General features: G+C 43.1%; 1 protein-coding gene across 1 annotated transcript in view; it reads right to left on the bottom strand.

The window, feature by feature from the left end:
- RNF150 (ring finger protein 150) overlaps positions 1-13054 on the bottom strand; it is a 271800-nt gene that overhangs the window by 37669 nt on the left and 221077 nt on the right. The window contains exon 6 of the mRNA XM_068990255.1: positions 9634-9844. Within this exon, the coding sequence (XP_068846356.1) occupies positions 9634-9844 (211 nt within the window). The remainder of the gene's footprint in view (positions 1-9633; positions 9845-13054) is intronic.

The following is a 13054-nucleotide window of genomic DNA, read 5'->3' as shown; positions in this document are numbered from 1 at the left end:
TTTTGTGTTTGTATTCAGCTTGTGGTTGGAGCAAGTCTAGAGGCATTTATAACTTTTGAATGTAGATATTTTGATGCTTCCTCTATGGCTCCCAAAATAATAAACATAAAACTTAAAAAAATTTAAGAACGAACGTCTTTTCTGGCCTCATTTTAAGAGAATGTGCTTTAAGGAATGAAGACTCCCTAGAGAGGTTCCTATTGAGTTCCTCAAAGAAGAGAAAGCAGATCCTTCCAGAAATTACGAAGCACAAGCCTCTGAATGAACTCTTTGGAGTTCTTTCCATAATTAGTGTGTCATCTGTGTTCCTGCGGAGCCCTCCGTGCTTACAGTGATAGCTGTTAAATACATTTGCTGAAAATGACTTTTTGCTGGGCTGCAGTTTCAGCTTTGCTGTAACAATTACTTTTTGTATCATGGGTATATTTTGAAGAGTGTGTGTGTGTGTTTTTTTTTTCCTGAAAAGGTTGACTAATCTTTTATTTCTCTGCAAAGAAACTGTAGTTCAGTTCCTGTGTGTGTGTGTGTGCATATGCGTGTGTGTGTGTTAGCTGCTCAGCCGTGTCCGACTTTTTGCAACCCCATGGACTGTAGCCCACCAGGCTCCTCTGTCCGTGGGATTCTCCAGGCAAGAATACTGGACTGGGTTGCCATGCCCTCCTCCAGGAAATCTTTCGGATCCAGGGATCAAACCCGGGTCCCCCATATCAGCTAGAAAGGTGCCCTCTGGTGAAGCCCATGGAGACATTTAGGGACTCCTCCTGCCTCAGTTCCTACTGAAGAGCTACTGGCAACAAAGAGCTCTGAGACAGCCTTTCCCACCTCCCCCAGCTCCTGGACCCCCCATACCGCTGCTGGATGGAGTAGATGTGAAGGGCACCTGTTCGATGACTGGGGACCTCATCACCCAGTGAACGACAGTAACAAGGGGAGAGAGGGAGAGAAACACGAGTAAATTGGAAAAGAGCTTGTCCAAGGAGAGAGCATTGACTCGCTGAATCCCACTCCCCTAGAAGGGGTGGGGAGGGGCTACTGCCCAGGACCACGCCCACTGAGGGGTTCCTGTAAGAGAAACTCCACCCCCTCTAACACAAGGAGATTCTGCACTCTGCTTCCTGTAGGTGGGACTCAGGGAGAACAAACTCAGGCCTTAGAGAAGCTAAAGCTTCTCTTCTTCAGGGACTTCCCTGGTGGTCCAGTGGTTAAGACCCTGAGCTTACTGTAGGGGACTTGGGTTCAATCCCTGATCAGGGATCTAAGATCCCACATGCCTTGTGGCACAGCCAAAAGGTTAAAAAATGAAAGAAAACAGACTGTGGACGCAGGTCTCCTGCCTGCCTGGAGTCTGGAGGGAGGAGGCTGATGGCCTGTGTGGGGTCAGAGGCTGGGAACAGCGCTGTGCTGGAGAGGGCTGTCAGGACAGATGATGTGTGAGGTCCCAGAGGTGACCACGTGTGGGGTGAGAGGACTGGGCTCAGCTGGGACAGTTAGAGATTAAGCAGACAGAGGGCAGATGTGCAGGCGTTGCAGGAGGCCTTGTGGGTGAGCAGTGGAGGCCCATCTGTCCAGTGATGGGTCTTATAAGGGGAAAGGCCCACAGATTAAAAAAAAAAAATCCTTTTGTCCATGTTTGGGACATAGAGGGACTCTTGTAACTGTCGGTTACCTATAGGTGAGCAGAAAATTCCTGCTGGAACTTTCCTCCCTGGGCAGGGTCTATTATACCAGCTCCATAGAGCAGGAAGTTTCCCAAAGGAAACCCACACCACGTTTCAGGTCAGCTGGTCGAGTCTGAACCTGTTAGCCTATATAAGGATTCATGTGGACTGCTTCCTTCTGTCTGACCAAACCCATCACGTCATGTGCTCGTCAGAACATGCAGGGGCGAATCTGGGAGAAATGGATGCTGTCCATCTCCTCCCTTTCTAGCTCCCAGCTCCCTCCACCCCTCCACCCTCCACCTGCCACCCCAGGGGTGACTGCTGATTCCTTCTAGCTTGAGTTGGAAGGAGTGGCAAGTGGGTAATGATCTGGAGGCAGCTAGAAGACGCCTGTAATGATTCAATACAAGAAATGGATGACGATGTCAGCAACTTCGTTGAAAAACAAAGGGAAGGTCTCAGACCCTCTTGAGAAGTGTGGAGTGATGTAGGATGTTTTGGAGGAGTGATAGAGTCCTCTTTTCTGTGTGTCTTTCTCTAGCTCCTGTCTGGAGTCTCTAAACACACCAGGTCATTTGTTTAGCTGTTCTCCTTTGGTCCTATGGAACTTTTTCTCCTGCTGAAGCCAATCCAAGAAGCTACAGGCTGGGCTTGGAGAGTCAGAAGGCAGAGTACGGTGCAAACAGGAAAGCAGATAAAGATTGGTGAGTGGGGACTTTTCTGGCGGTCCAGTGGTTAAGAACCTGCCTGCTAATGAAGGGGACATCAGTTCGATCCCTAGTTCAGGAAGATTCCACACGCCACGGAGCAACTAAGCTCATGTGCCACAAGTACTGAGCCTGTGCTCTAGAGCCAGGGAACTGCAACTACTGAAGCCTGCGTGCCCTAAAGCCCATGCTCCCTGACAAGAGAAGCCACCACAAAGAGAAGCCCGTGCATAGCAACGAAGACCCGGCACAGCCAAAAATAAAAGTGAATCAATCAATTAATTAAAAAAAAAAAGATTGGTGAGTGACATTTGTGCATGCATACAAATGACTCGCTGCACCAAAGTGGAAGAGAAACTGTGATTTGGTGCTGCTGTGTGAGGTGATAAAAGCTGAAATGTCAGAAACATTAACAAGATGCACACGAGAATGTCCTTCTCTCAAATGTCAGACGGGCAACCAGGCTGGATTTCCTTTCCTCTGTAAATGTTTTTCTTCTTTTTCTTTTCCTGGGAACTGAAGGTGATCCTTTACTGCCACATTTTCCCATTTTCACTCTAAAGGCAATCTGTTCTACGCTGTTCCCCCGAGGGCGGAAATGACTTCTACGTATGTTTGATCGACTCTACACCAACATTGTTTGTCAGGAAAGGAAGAATAGAGGTAGGGATGAGAAGGCAAGTTGAAACTAAACACATTTTTGAACTTTCAGAGATTTAGAAAAATGGAGGAAGAGAGTAAAAAAAAAAATGAAGTGAGCACCATGTTCATTTTCTTCCCTTTCTCATCCTGCGAACATAGCTAGGCATGCTCCTCAAGAGTCAGCTGGCCCTGAGAACTCCAGCTGCACCTGTCCCTAGCTTATGACCTCAGGCCAGTTACTTTAATCTCTCGGTGCTGCTATTTCTGCATCAGTAAAATGAGGTTAAAAATAATAGTTACCTCATAGAGTTGTTGTAAGCGAATACACGTAGATAACGTAAAAGGATGCCTGGTGCAGAGTTGGTGTTAGGTATTTGTTAGCTACTGTTACTTCTTCATTTTCTGTAATTTTCTAGTAAGTTTCTGGATCGTTGGCGATGTGAGGTAGGAAAGGATAAGAGAGAAAAAAGGTCAGGTCCAAGCTCCAGTGGGTTACTTGTGGTCTGTAGCAATAGCACATGCCCACATCCCCTCCTTTCACCGTCTGTGTGTTTTTGATAGCGTTAGGGAGTTGGTTACGATAAGATGGATGAGAGCTTGAATCTTTCTGCTCATTTATTCATGCATCTGTGTTTGGTCCTTTATTGATTATGCAACTTAGGGCACTATGCAATGTGCAATCTGTATAGAGGAGAGAATTTTCCCTTAAGGAATCTACAGCCATTTAGTTAGTGGTATAAATCATTAACATCTAATCAGGCTCACAAGGGAGGGGATATATGTATACTTATAGCTGATCCACACTGTTGTACACCAGAAACCAACACATCATTGTAAAGCAATTGTTCTCCAATTAAAAAATCTAATCAGAAAAATTATGTTTGGAATATTCTGTAAAACTAATCAGAAATGGTCTAAAATATCATATGATATCACCTGTATGTGTGATCTAAAAAATGACACACACAAAAATAAACAAATGACAATGAACTTATTTACAAAAGAGAAATAGAGTCAAAGATATAGAATACAAACTTATAGTTACCAAAGGGGAAAATGAGGATAAACTGGGATTAACAGATACACATTGTGTGTGTGTGTGTGAGACTCTTTACAACCCCATGGACTGTAGCCCATCAGGGAATTCTCCAGGCAAGAATACTGGAGAAGATTGCCATTTCCTTCTCCAGGGGACCTACCCAACCCAGAGATCGAACCCGCGTCTCTTGAATTAGCAGAAAGATTCTTTACCACTGCACTGCCTATGAAGCCCAACAGATCACACATTAGTATGTATAAAACAGATAAACAACAAGAAACTAATATATAGCACTGGGAACTATATTTAATATCTTGTAATACTCTATAATGGAAAAGAATCTGAAAAAGAATATATATATATAGCGATAAAACTAAATGACTTGGCTGTACACCTAAAGTATTATAACATTATAAATCAGTTATACTTCAATTAAAAAAAGAAATGGCCTAGGAAAAGTTTTTTGTGAGAACAATTCAGTTTCTGCACTAAGAGGCTGATGTTTTTAGCTACATTGACATATGGCATTGTTCTTCAGACTACAGATGTGGTCTTCGTCTCTGCATCTTTACCAAAACCTTCCTTTGAAATTACCTGGCATTTTTCCCTCTGTTGTGAACATAAGCTCCCTGTTCAAGCTTAGATCAAACATTTTTCACTTCGAGTCATTCACTGAATAGCTACTGAATGCTTGGTATGAACCTAAATAAATACCCTGAGTCCGTTTTAGCCAAAACCGTTGGAGATTATGAATTATCTGGATACAGACTTTAATTTCCTACTTCATTTTTGGTTGTGTTTTCACTCATAAACTCTGCCTTTCATTTGACATCTGGGCTTTACTGAGATGAAGTATGTGGCCACTTTTCAAAATCAGGAATCTGACAGACGACACACTTTCTCTTGAAAGTCAATCAATCATTTCACTGCAAGAAATAGAATCCATTTTTAATTTGATTATTTTGATGGACTCAAAAGGGATTCCCAGTTGGTATAGTGGTAAAGAATCTGCCTGCTGATGCAGGAGGGACAGGAGACATGGGTTTGATTCCTGGGCTGGGAAGATTCCCTGGAAGAGGAAATGGTAACCTACCTCAGTATTCCTGCCTGGAGAATTCCAAGGACAGAGAAGCCTGGAGGGCTACAGTCCACGGGGTGGCAGAGTTGGACACAACTAACTGAGTGCAGCACAGCCTCAGCATGGGCTCAAAAAAGGCTCATGTGTTAAGTGTTTCTGAACTGCCAGCAAAATTTTATCAGGTCTTCCAATATATTATACTTCACTTAGACCACTAATGGTGATGTGCTTGATGGTAACTGAGCATGTCCAATAAACGAAAAATTATGGGGTAATGTTGTACTTGGCAAAGAGAATTTAATGTTTGATCTGAGTCAGTCACTTACTTACTCCTCTGTTCAATTTTCATATGGTGAAAACCAGAAGTTTATCATGGTTAAGATTAAATGACCTTTGAAGTTCTTCAGTTCAGTTCAGTCGCTCAGTCATGTCTGACTCTTTGCGATCCCATGAATCGCAGCACGCCAGGCCTCCCTGTCCATCACCAACTCCTGGAGTTCACTCAGACTCACGTCCATCGAGTCAGTGATGCCATCCAGCAATCTCATCCTCTGTCGTCCCCTTCTCCTCCTGCCCAAATCCCTCCCAGCATCAGAGTATTTTCCAATGAGTCAACTCTTCACATGAGGTGGCCAAAGTATTGGAGTTTCAGCTTTAGCATCATTCCTTCCAAAGAACACCCAGGACTGATCTTCAGAATGGACTGATTGGATCTCCTTGCAGTCCAAGGGACTCTCAAGAGTCTTCTCCAGCACCACAGTTCAAATGCATCAATTCTTCGACACTCAGCTTTCTTCACAGTCCAACTCTCACATCCATACATGACCACAGGAAAAACCATAGCCTTGACTAGATGGACCTTTGTTGGCAAAGTAATGACTCTGCTTTTGAATATACTATCTAGGTTGGTCATGACTTTTCTTCCAAGGAGTAGGCATCTTTTAATTTCATGGCTGCAGTCACCATCTGCAGTGATCTTGGAGCCCCAAAAAATAAAGTCTGACACTGTTTTCCCATCTATTTCCCATGAAGTGATGGGACCAGATGCCCTGATCTTCGTTTTCTGAATGTTGAACTTTAAGCCAACTTTTTCACTCTCCTCTTTCACTTTCATCAAGAGGCTTTTTAGTTCCTCTTCATTTCCTGCCATGAGGGTGGTGTCATCCGCATATCTGAAGTTATTGATATTTCTCCCGGCAATCTTGATTCCAGCTTATGCTTCTTCCAGCCCAGCATTTCTCATCATGTACTCTGCATATAAGTTAAATAAGCAGGGTGACAATATACAGCCTTGACATACTCCTTTTCCTATTTGGAACCAGTCTGTTGTTCCATGTCCAGTTCTAACTGTTGCTTCCTGACCTGCATACAGGTTTCTCAAGAGGCAGGTCAGGTGGTCTGATATTCCCATCTCTTTCAGAATTTTCCACAGTTTATTGTGATCCACACAGTCAAAGGCTTTGGCATAGTCAATAAAGCAGAAATAGATGTTTTTCTGGAACTCTTGCCTTTTCGATGATCCAGCGGATGTTGCCAATTTGATCTCTGGTTCCTCGGCCTTTTCTAAAACTAGCTTGAACATCAGGAAGTTCATGGTTCACGTATTGCTGAAGCCTGGCTTGGAGAATTTTGAGCATTACTTTACTAGCATGTGAGATGAGTGCAATTGTGCGGTAGTTTGAGCATTCTTTGGCATTGCCTTTCTTTGGAATTGGAATGAAAACTGACCTTTTCCAGTCCTGGGGCCACTGCTGAGTTTTCCAAATTTGCTGGCAGATTGAGTGCAGCACTTTCACAGCATCATCTTTCAGGATTTGAAACAGCTCCACTGGAATTCCATCACCTCCACTAGCTTTGTTCGTAGTGATGCTTTCTAAGGCCCATTTGACTTCACATTCCAGGATGTCTGGCCCTAGGTGAGTGATCACACCATCGTGATTATCTTGGTCTTGAGGATCTTTTTTTGTACAGTTCTTCTGTGTATTCTTGCCACCTCTTCTTAATATCTTCTGCCTCTGTTAGGTCCATACCATTTCTGTCCTTTACCGAGCCCATCTTTGCATGAAATGTTCCTTTGGTATCTCTAATTTTCTTGAAGAGATCTCTAGTCTTTCCCATTCTGTTCTTTTCCTCTATTTCTTTGCATTGATCACTGAGGAAGGCTTTCTTATCTCTTCTTGCTATTCTTTGGAACTCTGCATTCAGATGCTTATATCTTTCCTTTTCTCCTTTGCTTTTCGCTTCTCTTCTTTTCACAGCTACTTGTAAGGCCTCCCCAGACAGCCACTTTGCTCTTTTGCATTTCTTTTCCATGGGGATGGTCTTGATCCCTGTTTCCTGTACAATGTCACGAACCTCCGTCCATAGTTTATCAGGCACTCTATCTATCAGATCTAGGCCCTCAAATCTATTTCACACTTTTACTGTATAATCATGAGGGATTTGATTTAGGTCATACCTGAATGGTCTAGTGGTTTTCCCTACTTTCTTCAATTTAAGTCTGAATTTGGCTATAAGGAGTTCATGATCTGAGCCACAGTCAGAGAGTCTAAGCCACAGTTCTTAGATCCCTAAATTACTAGGATTCTAAATCTGTGTTCTTCAGTACGTAGCCGGTGGCCACACATAGCTTCTGACCACTTGAAATGGAGCTAGTCTAAACTGAGATGTGCTCTAAGTATAAAATACACACCAGGTTTTAAAGAGTTAGTATAAAATAAAGTATGTGAGACAGTTTGGCTACATTGGGTTAAATAAAATATTTTATTAAAATCAACCCCACCAATTTGTTTTTATTTAGTATAGTTACAAAAATTCAAAACTGCTTCTGTACCATTTTAGACCTTCAAAACAAAGGGATCATAATCTATCTTTAGGGACTTCTTAATGTGTAATGGTTAATACTTCAATATTGAGATCCTCATGCCTCTAAAAGTCAAGTCAAAACTCATATCTACCCCAAACTAATACACCCTGCATGGCAGATATTTACCACCTAGTAACTGTTTTTAAAAAAAATTATTTGTGTGCATATTGTCTTAGTTGAAACATGAGGATCTTTTAGTTGCTGCATACGGGATCTTTTGTTGTGCTGTGGGAACTCATACTTGTGGCATGTGGGATCTCGTTCCCTGACCAAGGATGGAACCGGGGGCCCCTGCATTAGGAGTGCAGAGTCTTAGCCACTGGACTACCAGGGGAGTCCCATCACCCAGTAACTCTTAGTTACTCTCCATGGGGTCCATGCAGTCCATGGGGTTGCAAAGAGTCAGACACGACTGAGCGACTGAACTGAACTCTCCGTTGAGGTCTTGTGAAAGTTCTGTGGTTGCAATAATGAGCGTTCACCCCTATGCTTATTGTCTCAACTATATCAAAAGATTATCAGGAAAGACACCAAAATGTTAACAGTGATCATTTCTGGGTAGTGGGGTATTGATTCATTTTTTCATTTTTTTCATGACCTTTCAGGCTTTCAACAAACAATGAGGGCTGTTATGCTTCTTCATCAGAAAAATGTATCTTTAAATTTCAGTGTGAATGAGCTCTTGAAGTGTATAAACACCTTGAATATGTAAAAAAGAGGTCAACTTAAGAGGAACTATTTCAACACGCTTTCATCTGCTTTGCTCCATTTCCAAATTTTCTATAGCGAATAGGCTGCTTCTACCAAGGGAAAAAGTACACCTCATTTGAAAATGCACTATCCACCTACCCTTTTAACCTTAAAGCTAAGTTAATTTGAATGATGTTTTCCTTAGAACTGACGCTTCTATCTCTGCTGTATTAGACTGTAGAAGAAACACTTGGGGTTTTAGCTTCAGTCATATGCCAGAATAGCTATTTAAATATTTTTATACCTTACCGTCCACCAGAACAGCATTTAGTTTGAGTCTACGCAGGAGATGGGGAGGAAGCTCCAAGGATTTCTGAATATGTCACCACGTAAGTGGTTTAGGTTTTACTGCAAGAAGGCCCATGTGAAGGGGTGCCATTTGCAGGAGTCTTGCAGCCAGAGTGAGGATAACACTCCTATGTGCTGTCCAGACCAGCTCAGACTGCCACGGACGTGCACACTCAGGAGGGCTCTAGCTTCGGTACACACACACACACACCACACGCATGCACGCATGCATGCACGCACGCACGTGTGGTGCACCCATCCCAGTCCCACTACCCACCCCCTGCAGTTGCTTTTCTCTCTTGCCTTCTACTCTCAGAGGTTAGACCCACTGCCCAGCTTGCTTCCAGTACCACGGGGTGTGTGCAGGGCTGTGGCATCTGTGTGTGGGTGAGTGAGACCCACGCCAGCTCTGCTGTCTGCCCTGCAGCCTCAGGAGTGAGCTGGGCTTCTCAAGGACTGCCAGAAGTGACGGGTTAGCCTGGCAACATTCTACTCATTTAACTGTTTTTCTTTCTTCTTGAAGACAAGTGCCTCTTTCCAGTTCTCACGAGGCAGCAGCCTTTGGGAATAAGGGTACTTGGTGTGTGCACGGCAGAACTTACTGTTGGTGGTGAAGATGATCTCTCCCTCCTGAGGGGCGGGATCTGGGTCCTGGACGACCTGCAGGGCTCCCACAGTCCGGACAGCAGGGTCCAAAGTGACCGAGCTTTCGTTTACGGTCGTGTCACTTGCGCCTGTGATCTGGTTGGTGGGCGGACCTCCCAGAGATCCCTCGTAGTCCGTGGGCAAGTCGTCCAGGCAGTCGGCGTTGGGCTGACAGGAGCAGAAAAGGATCTGTTCTTAGTGGACATCATCAAGTCAGGGATGAGACGTCTACAGCCTCAATATTTTGTCCTGCCGGAAACTAAGTCTTTTACTGTTTCTTCCTGAATCACTTTATTTAAAGACATTCCACAATATAGTTCCTGTAATTAACATGAAAACATCTTCCAAAATTTTCTTTCCAAATTCTCTGTTTAGCTCTAGAGACAAGGTTTTAATTCCAGGAGTAGTAATATCCATACATGAATAAAATTAGTTAAGGGGAATAATATGACATTTATTTATCATAACATAGCTCTTCCTTTATTTATATAGTGTTTACTTCTCATAATAGGAAGTAGATGACAGCCTGATAATTTGCCCCAAAGACCCATGTGTTGTTTGCAAATGAACTAATGGCATGAGAGGAGAGACAGAATAAGACTCATTGTGAATTATTTATCAGAGACACACACATATACACTAACACACACACACACAAAAGCACAAGTATTTGTTGTTAACATAAGCCAGAAAACTAGCTGGAGAAAAAAGTCCTATTTGTAGAACATACAATTGATCACATATTTATCAAATTCTCTATATTAAAATCTTAAAATTATAAGACAAGGGTGAAACCACCCAGTGTAATTACCTGCTCACTCCAGGACTCTTGCGCCCCTAGTCCTTCACAGCTGCACTTGCAACAGATAGAAATGGGGGGCTCCCTATTTGATAAAACAGCCTGTGCTAACTATTTTCTTATTGGGCTATCTTACAGTCTTACTCTGGTTTTAGTTCTGCTGGCTGAAGTGGTATTGAATATATGACTATCTCCTCCACGAGCAGCTTTTGAAAAATTATTTTCAATTGTTCTGCCCCTGCCCAAACTCATAGAAATTATTTTTAAAAGCTGGGGGGGTGGAGAGATATGATCTTGAGAAGTAGTAGGAATAACTATTTATCTTTTTTTTTTTTTTCTTTTGCGTCAGTCTGAACAGCAACATTGCCTTGAGTGATGACAATGACTCGGCTTTGAATCCTTAAAGGCTTAGGTAAGGAGAACCCTGCGTTGACACTGATTGAATTAACATCACAAAGACCAGATTGGGTGTAAAGTTCAAAGCGAAAATCTACAACTCATGGACTCACTGGGAGCACAAAGCAAGGAATTCAACCTGCTAGACTCCTGTGCTGGGTTTCCATTCTGAAACCACGTCTCCTGAGCTCCATACCTGCGTTTCCAGCACTTGGCTGGAAATCTCCATCATCCCACAAAACCCTCAAATTCAGCTCATTCCCTCGCCCCTGGGTTCTCTTTTCTTTCTGTTTTCTCCATTTCCAATGGCAGTGAGTCAATTCATTGAAATTCGAGCGGTCAAAAGTCAACTCACAGAATTGACCTACTGAGATGACTCGACAGGAGCAGGTATGTTCTGAACACTTTTCACCCCATTACCAGTCTCCCCATCTCCCTGCAGTTTCTTCCCCAGTATGCTCCATTCTCCACTTTCTCACCAGAGTCCTTAAAAAAAACCATAGGTATGATTTTTTTTTTTAATCCCCTAAAGAATGAATGATAAGCTCCTTACTAGAGCAAACGGGCAGTGTACAGTCTGGCCCCAGCCTACTTTTCTGGCCTTACCTTCAGCCTTTGGAATATCTCCTATTTCAGTGCCTTAGCACGTGCTGTTCCTCTCCTCAGGATGACGTTTGTCCCAACCATCCCCTTCCCCTCGCCCATGCCAAGGGTCAAGCTTACCCTGGTGAACTTCTACTCACCCCTCAAATCCCAGGCCAAAATGCCTCTTTACTGAGTGGTGCTCCCTCCCAAGTAGTCACCTTTGCTACTGTAAGTTTTCACACTTCTCCAACTCTCTTGAACTCATTTGTTACTGTGTTTGTCTCACTCTACTAGTCTACAAGCTTTTTTATTTTTTAATTCCAATTTTATGGAGATATAATTGGCATGGAACATTGTATTAAAGTTGTACAACAATTTGATACATGTCCATATTGCAAAATGATCACCACAATAAGTTTAGTTAATATCCACTACCTCACACGGTTACAAATTTTTTATTCTTCTGATGAGAACTTTTAGGATCTACTTTCTTAGCAACTTTAAAAAATACAACACAGTGTTGTGAACTACGGTCACCACGCTGAACATTATATCCCCAGGTATTATTTTATAACTGGAGGTTTGTACCTCCTGACACCCTCACCCAATTTCACCACCCGCCCTCGCCCCGACCTCTGGTAATCACCAGTCGGTTTTCTGTTTTTATTCCATGCGGATTCCACATACAAGTGAGACATAAGCTTCTTAAAGTGAATCAACTACAATGATCTTGAATTCTAAGCCCTCACATGAAGTGAAGTGAAGTGAACTCGCTCAGTCGTGTCCGACTCTTTGCGACTCCGTGGACTGTAGCCGGCCAGGCTCCTCTGTCCATGGGATTCTCCAGGCAAGAAAACTGGAGTGGGTTGCCATTTCCTTCTCCAGGGGATCTTCCCAACCCAGGGATCAAACCCTGGTCTCTCGCATGGCAGGCAGATGCTTTATCTTCTGAGCCACCAGGGAGTACCCACACGTAGCCCTCGCATAGTGTCTGACAATTATTAAGTGCTTGATAAATGTCAATTGGGAAATTTTATGTAAGTCTCAGTTTACTGCTCTGAAAACTTGGGAATATTAGTATCTGCCCAGATTTAGATCAATGAAGGGAAGATTTGAGAAAATACTTAAAAAATTCAATTTTTGTGCAAAGCTAAAGTATACCTTTGAAGGGTAGCAAAATGTGCAACCCCAAAATATGCTACTTTGGCAAAAGGATTGTTTTACATAGACACAATTGAGAAGTAGGAAAAGAAAGGCTCTCCCCACCTCTTGCCTAAAAGCAGGACATAAATTTGTAAGGGTGTCTCTCTCTTCTACTAGGAAGAGGACATTCTCATCATCAGCTGCTGCATGATTTTGATACCAAAATGGAACATACAACAAACCTGACTGACATGCCCTTATCTGCCATTGGTTCCCCCATATACTTAACTTTCCACAATTTGCTGTCCTAGAAACTCAAAGTCCTTTCCTTTTGTCTCATCACTTCTCTAAAAATTTCTTGCTCTTTTTTTTTTTTTTTGGCTGTGTGGCATGGCATGTGGGATCTTAGTTCCCTCACAAGGGATGGAATCCATGCTCCGTGCATGGGAAGGGTG

Source organism: Capricornis sumatraensis, chromosome 17, assembly GCF_032405125.1.
Source record: "Capricornis sumatraensis isolate serow.1 chromosome 17, serow.2, whole genome shotgun sequence".
In the NCBI taxonomy this organism is placed as follows: Eukaryota; Metazoa; Chordata; class Mammalia; order Artiodactyla; family Bovidae; genus Capricornis; species Capricornis sumatraensis.
This window is presented reverse-complemented; position numbering and strand designations above follow the sequence as displayed.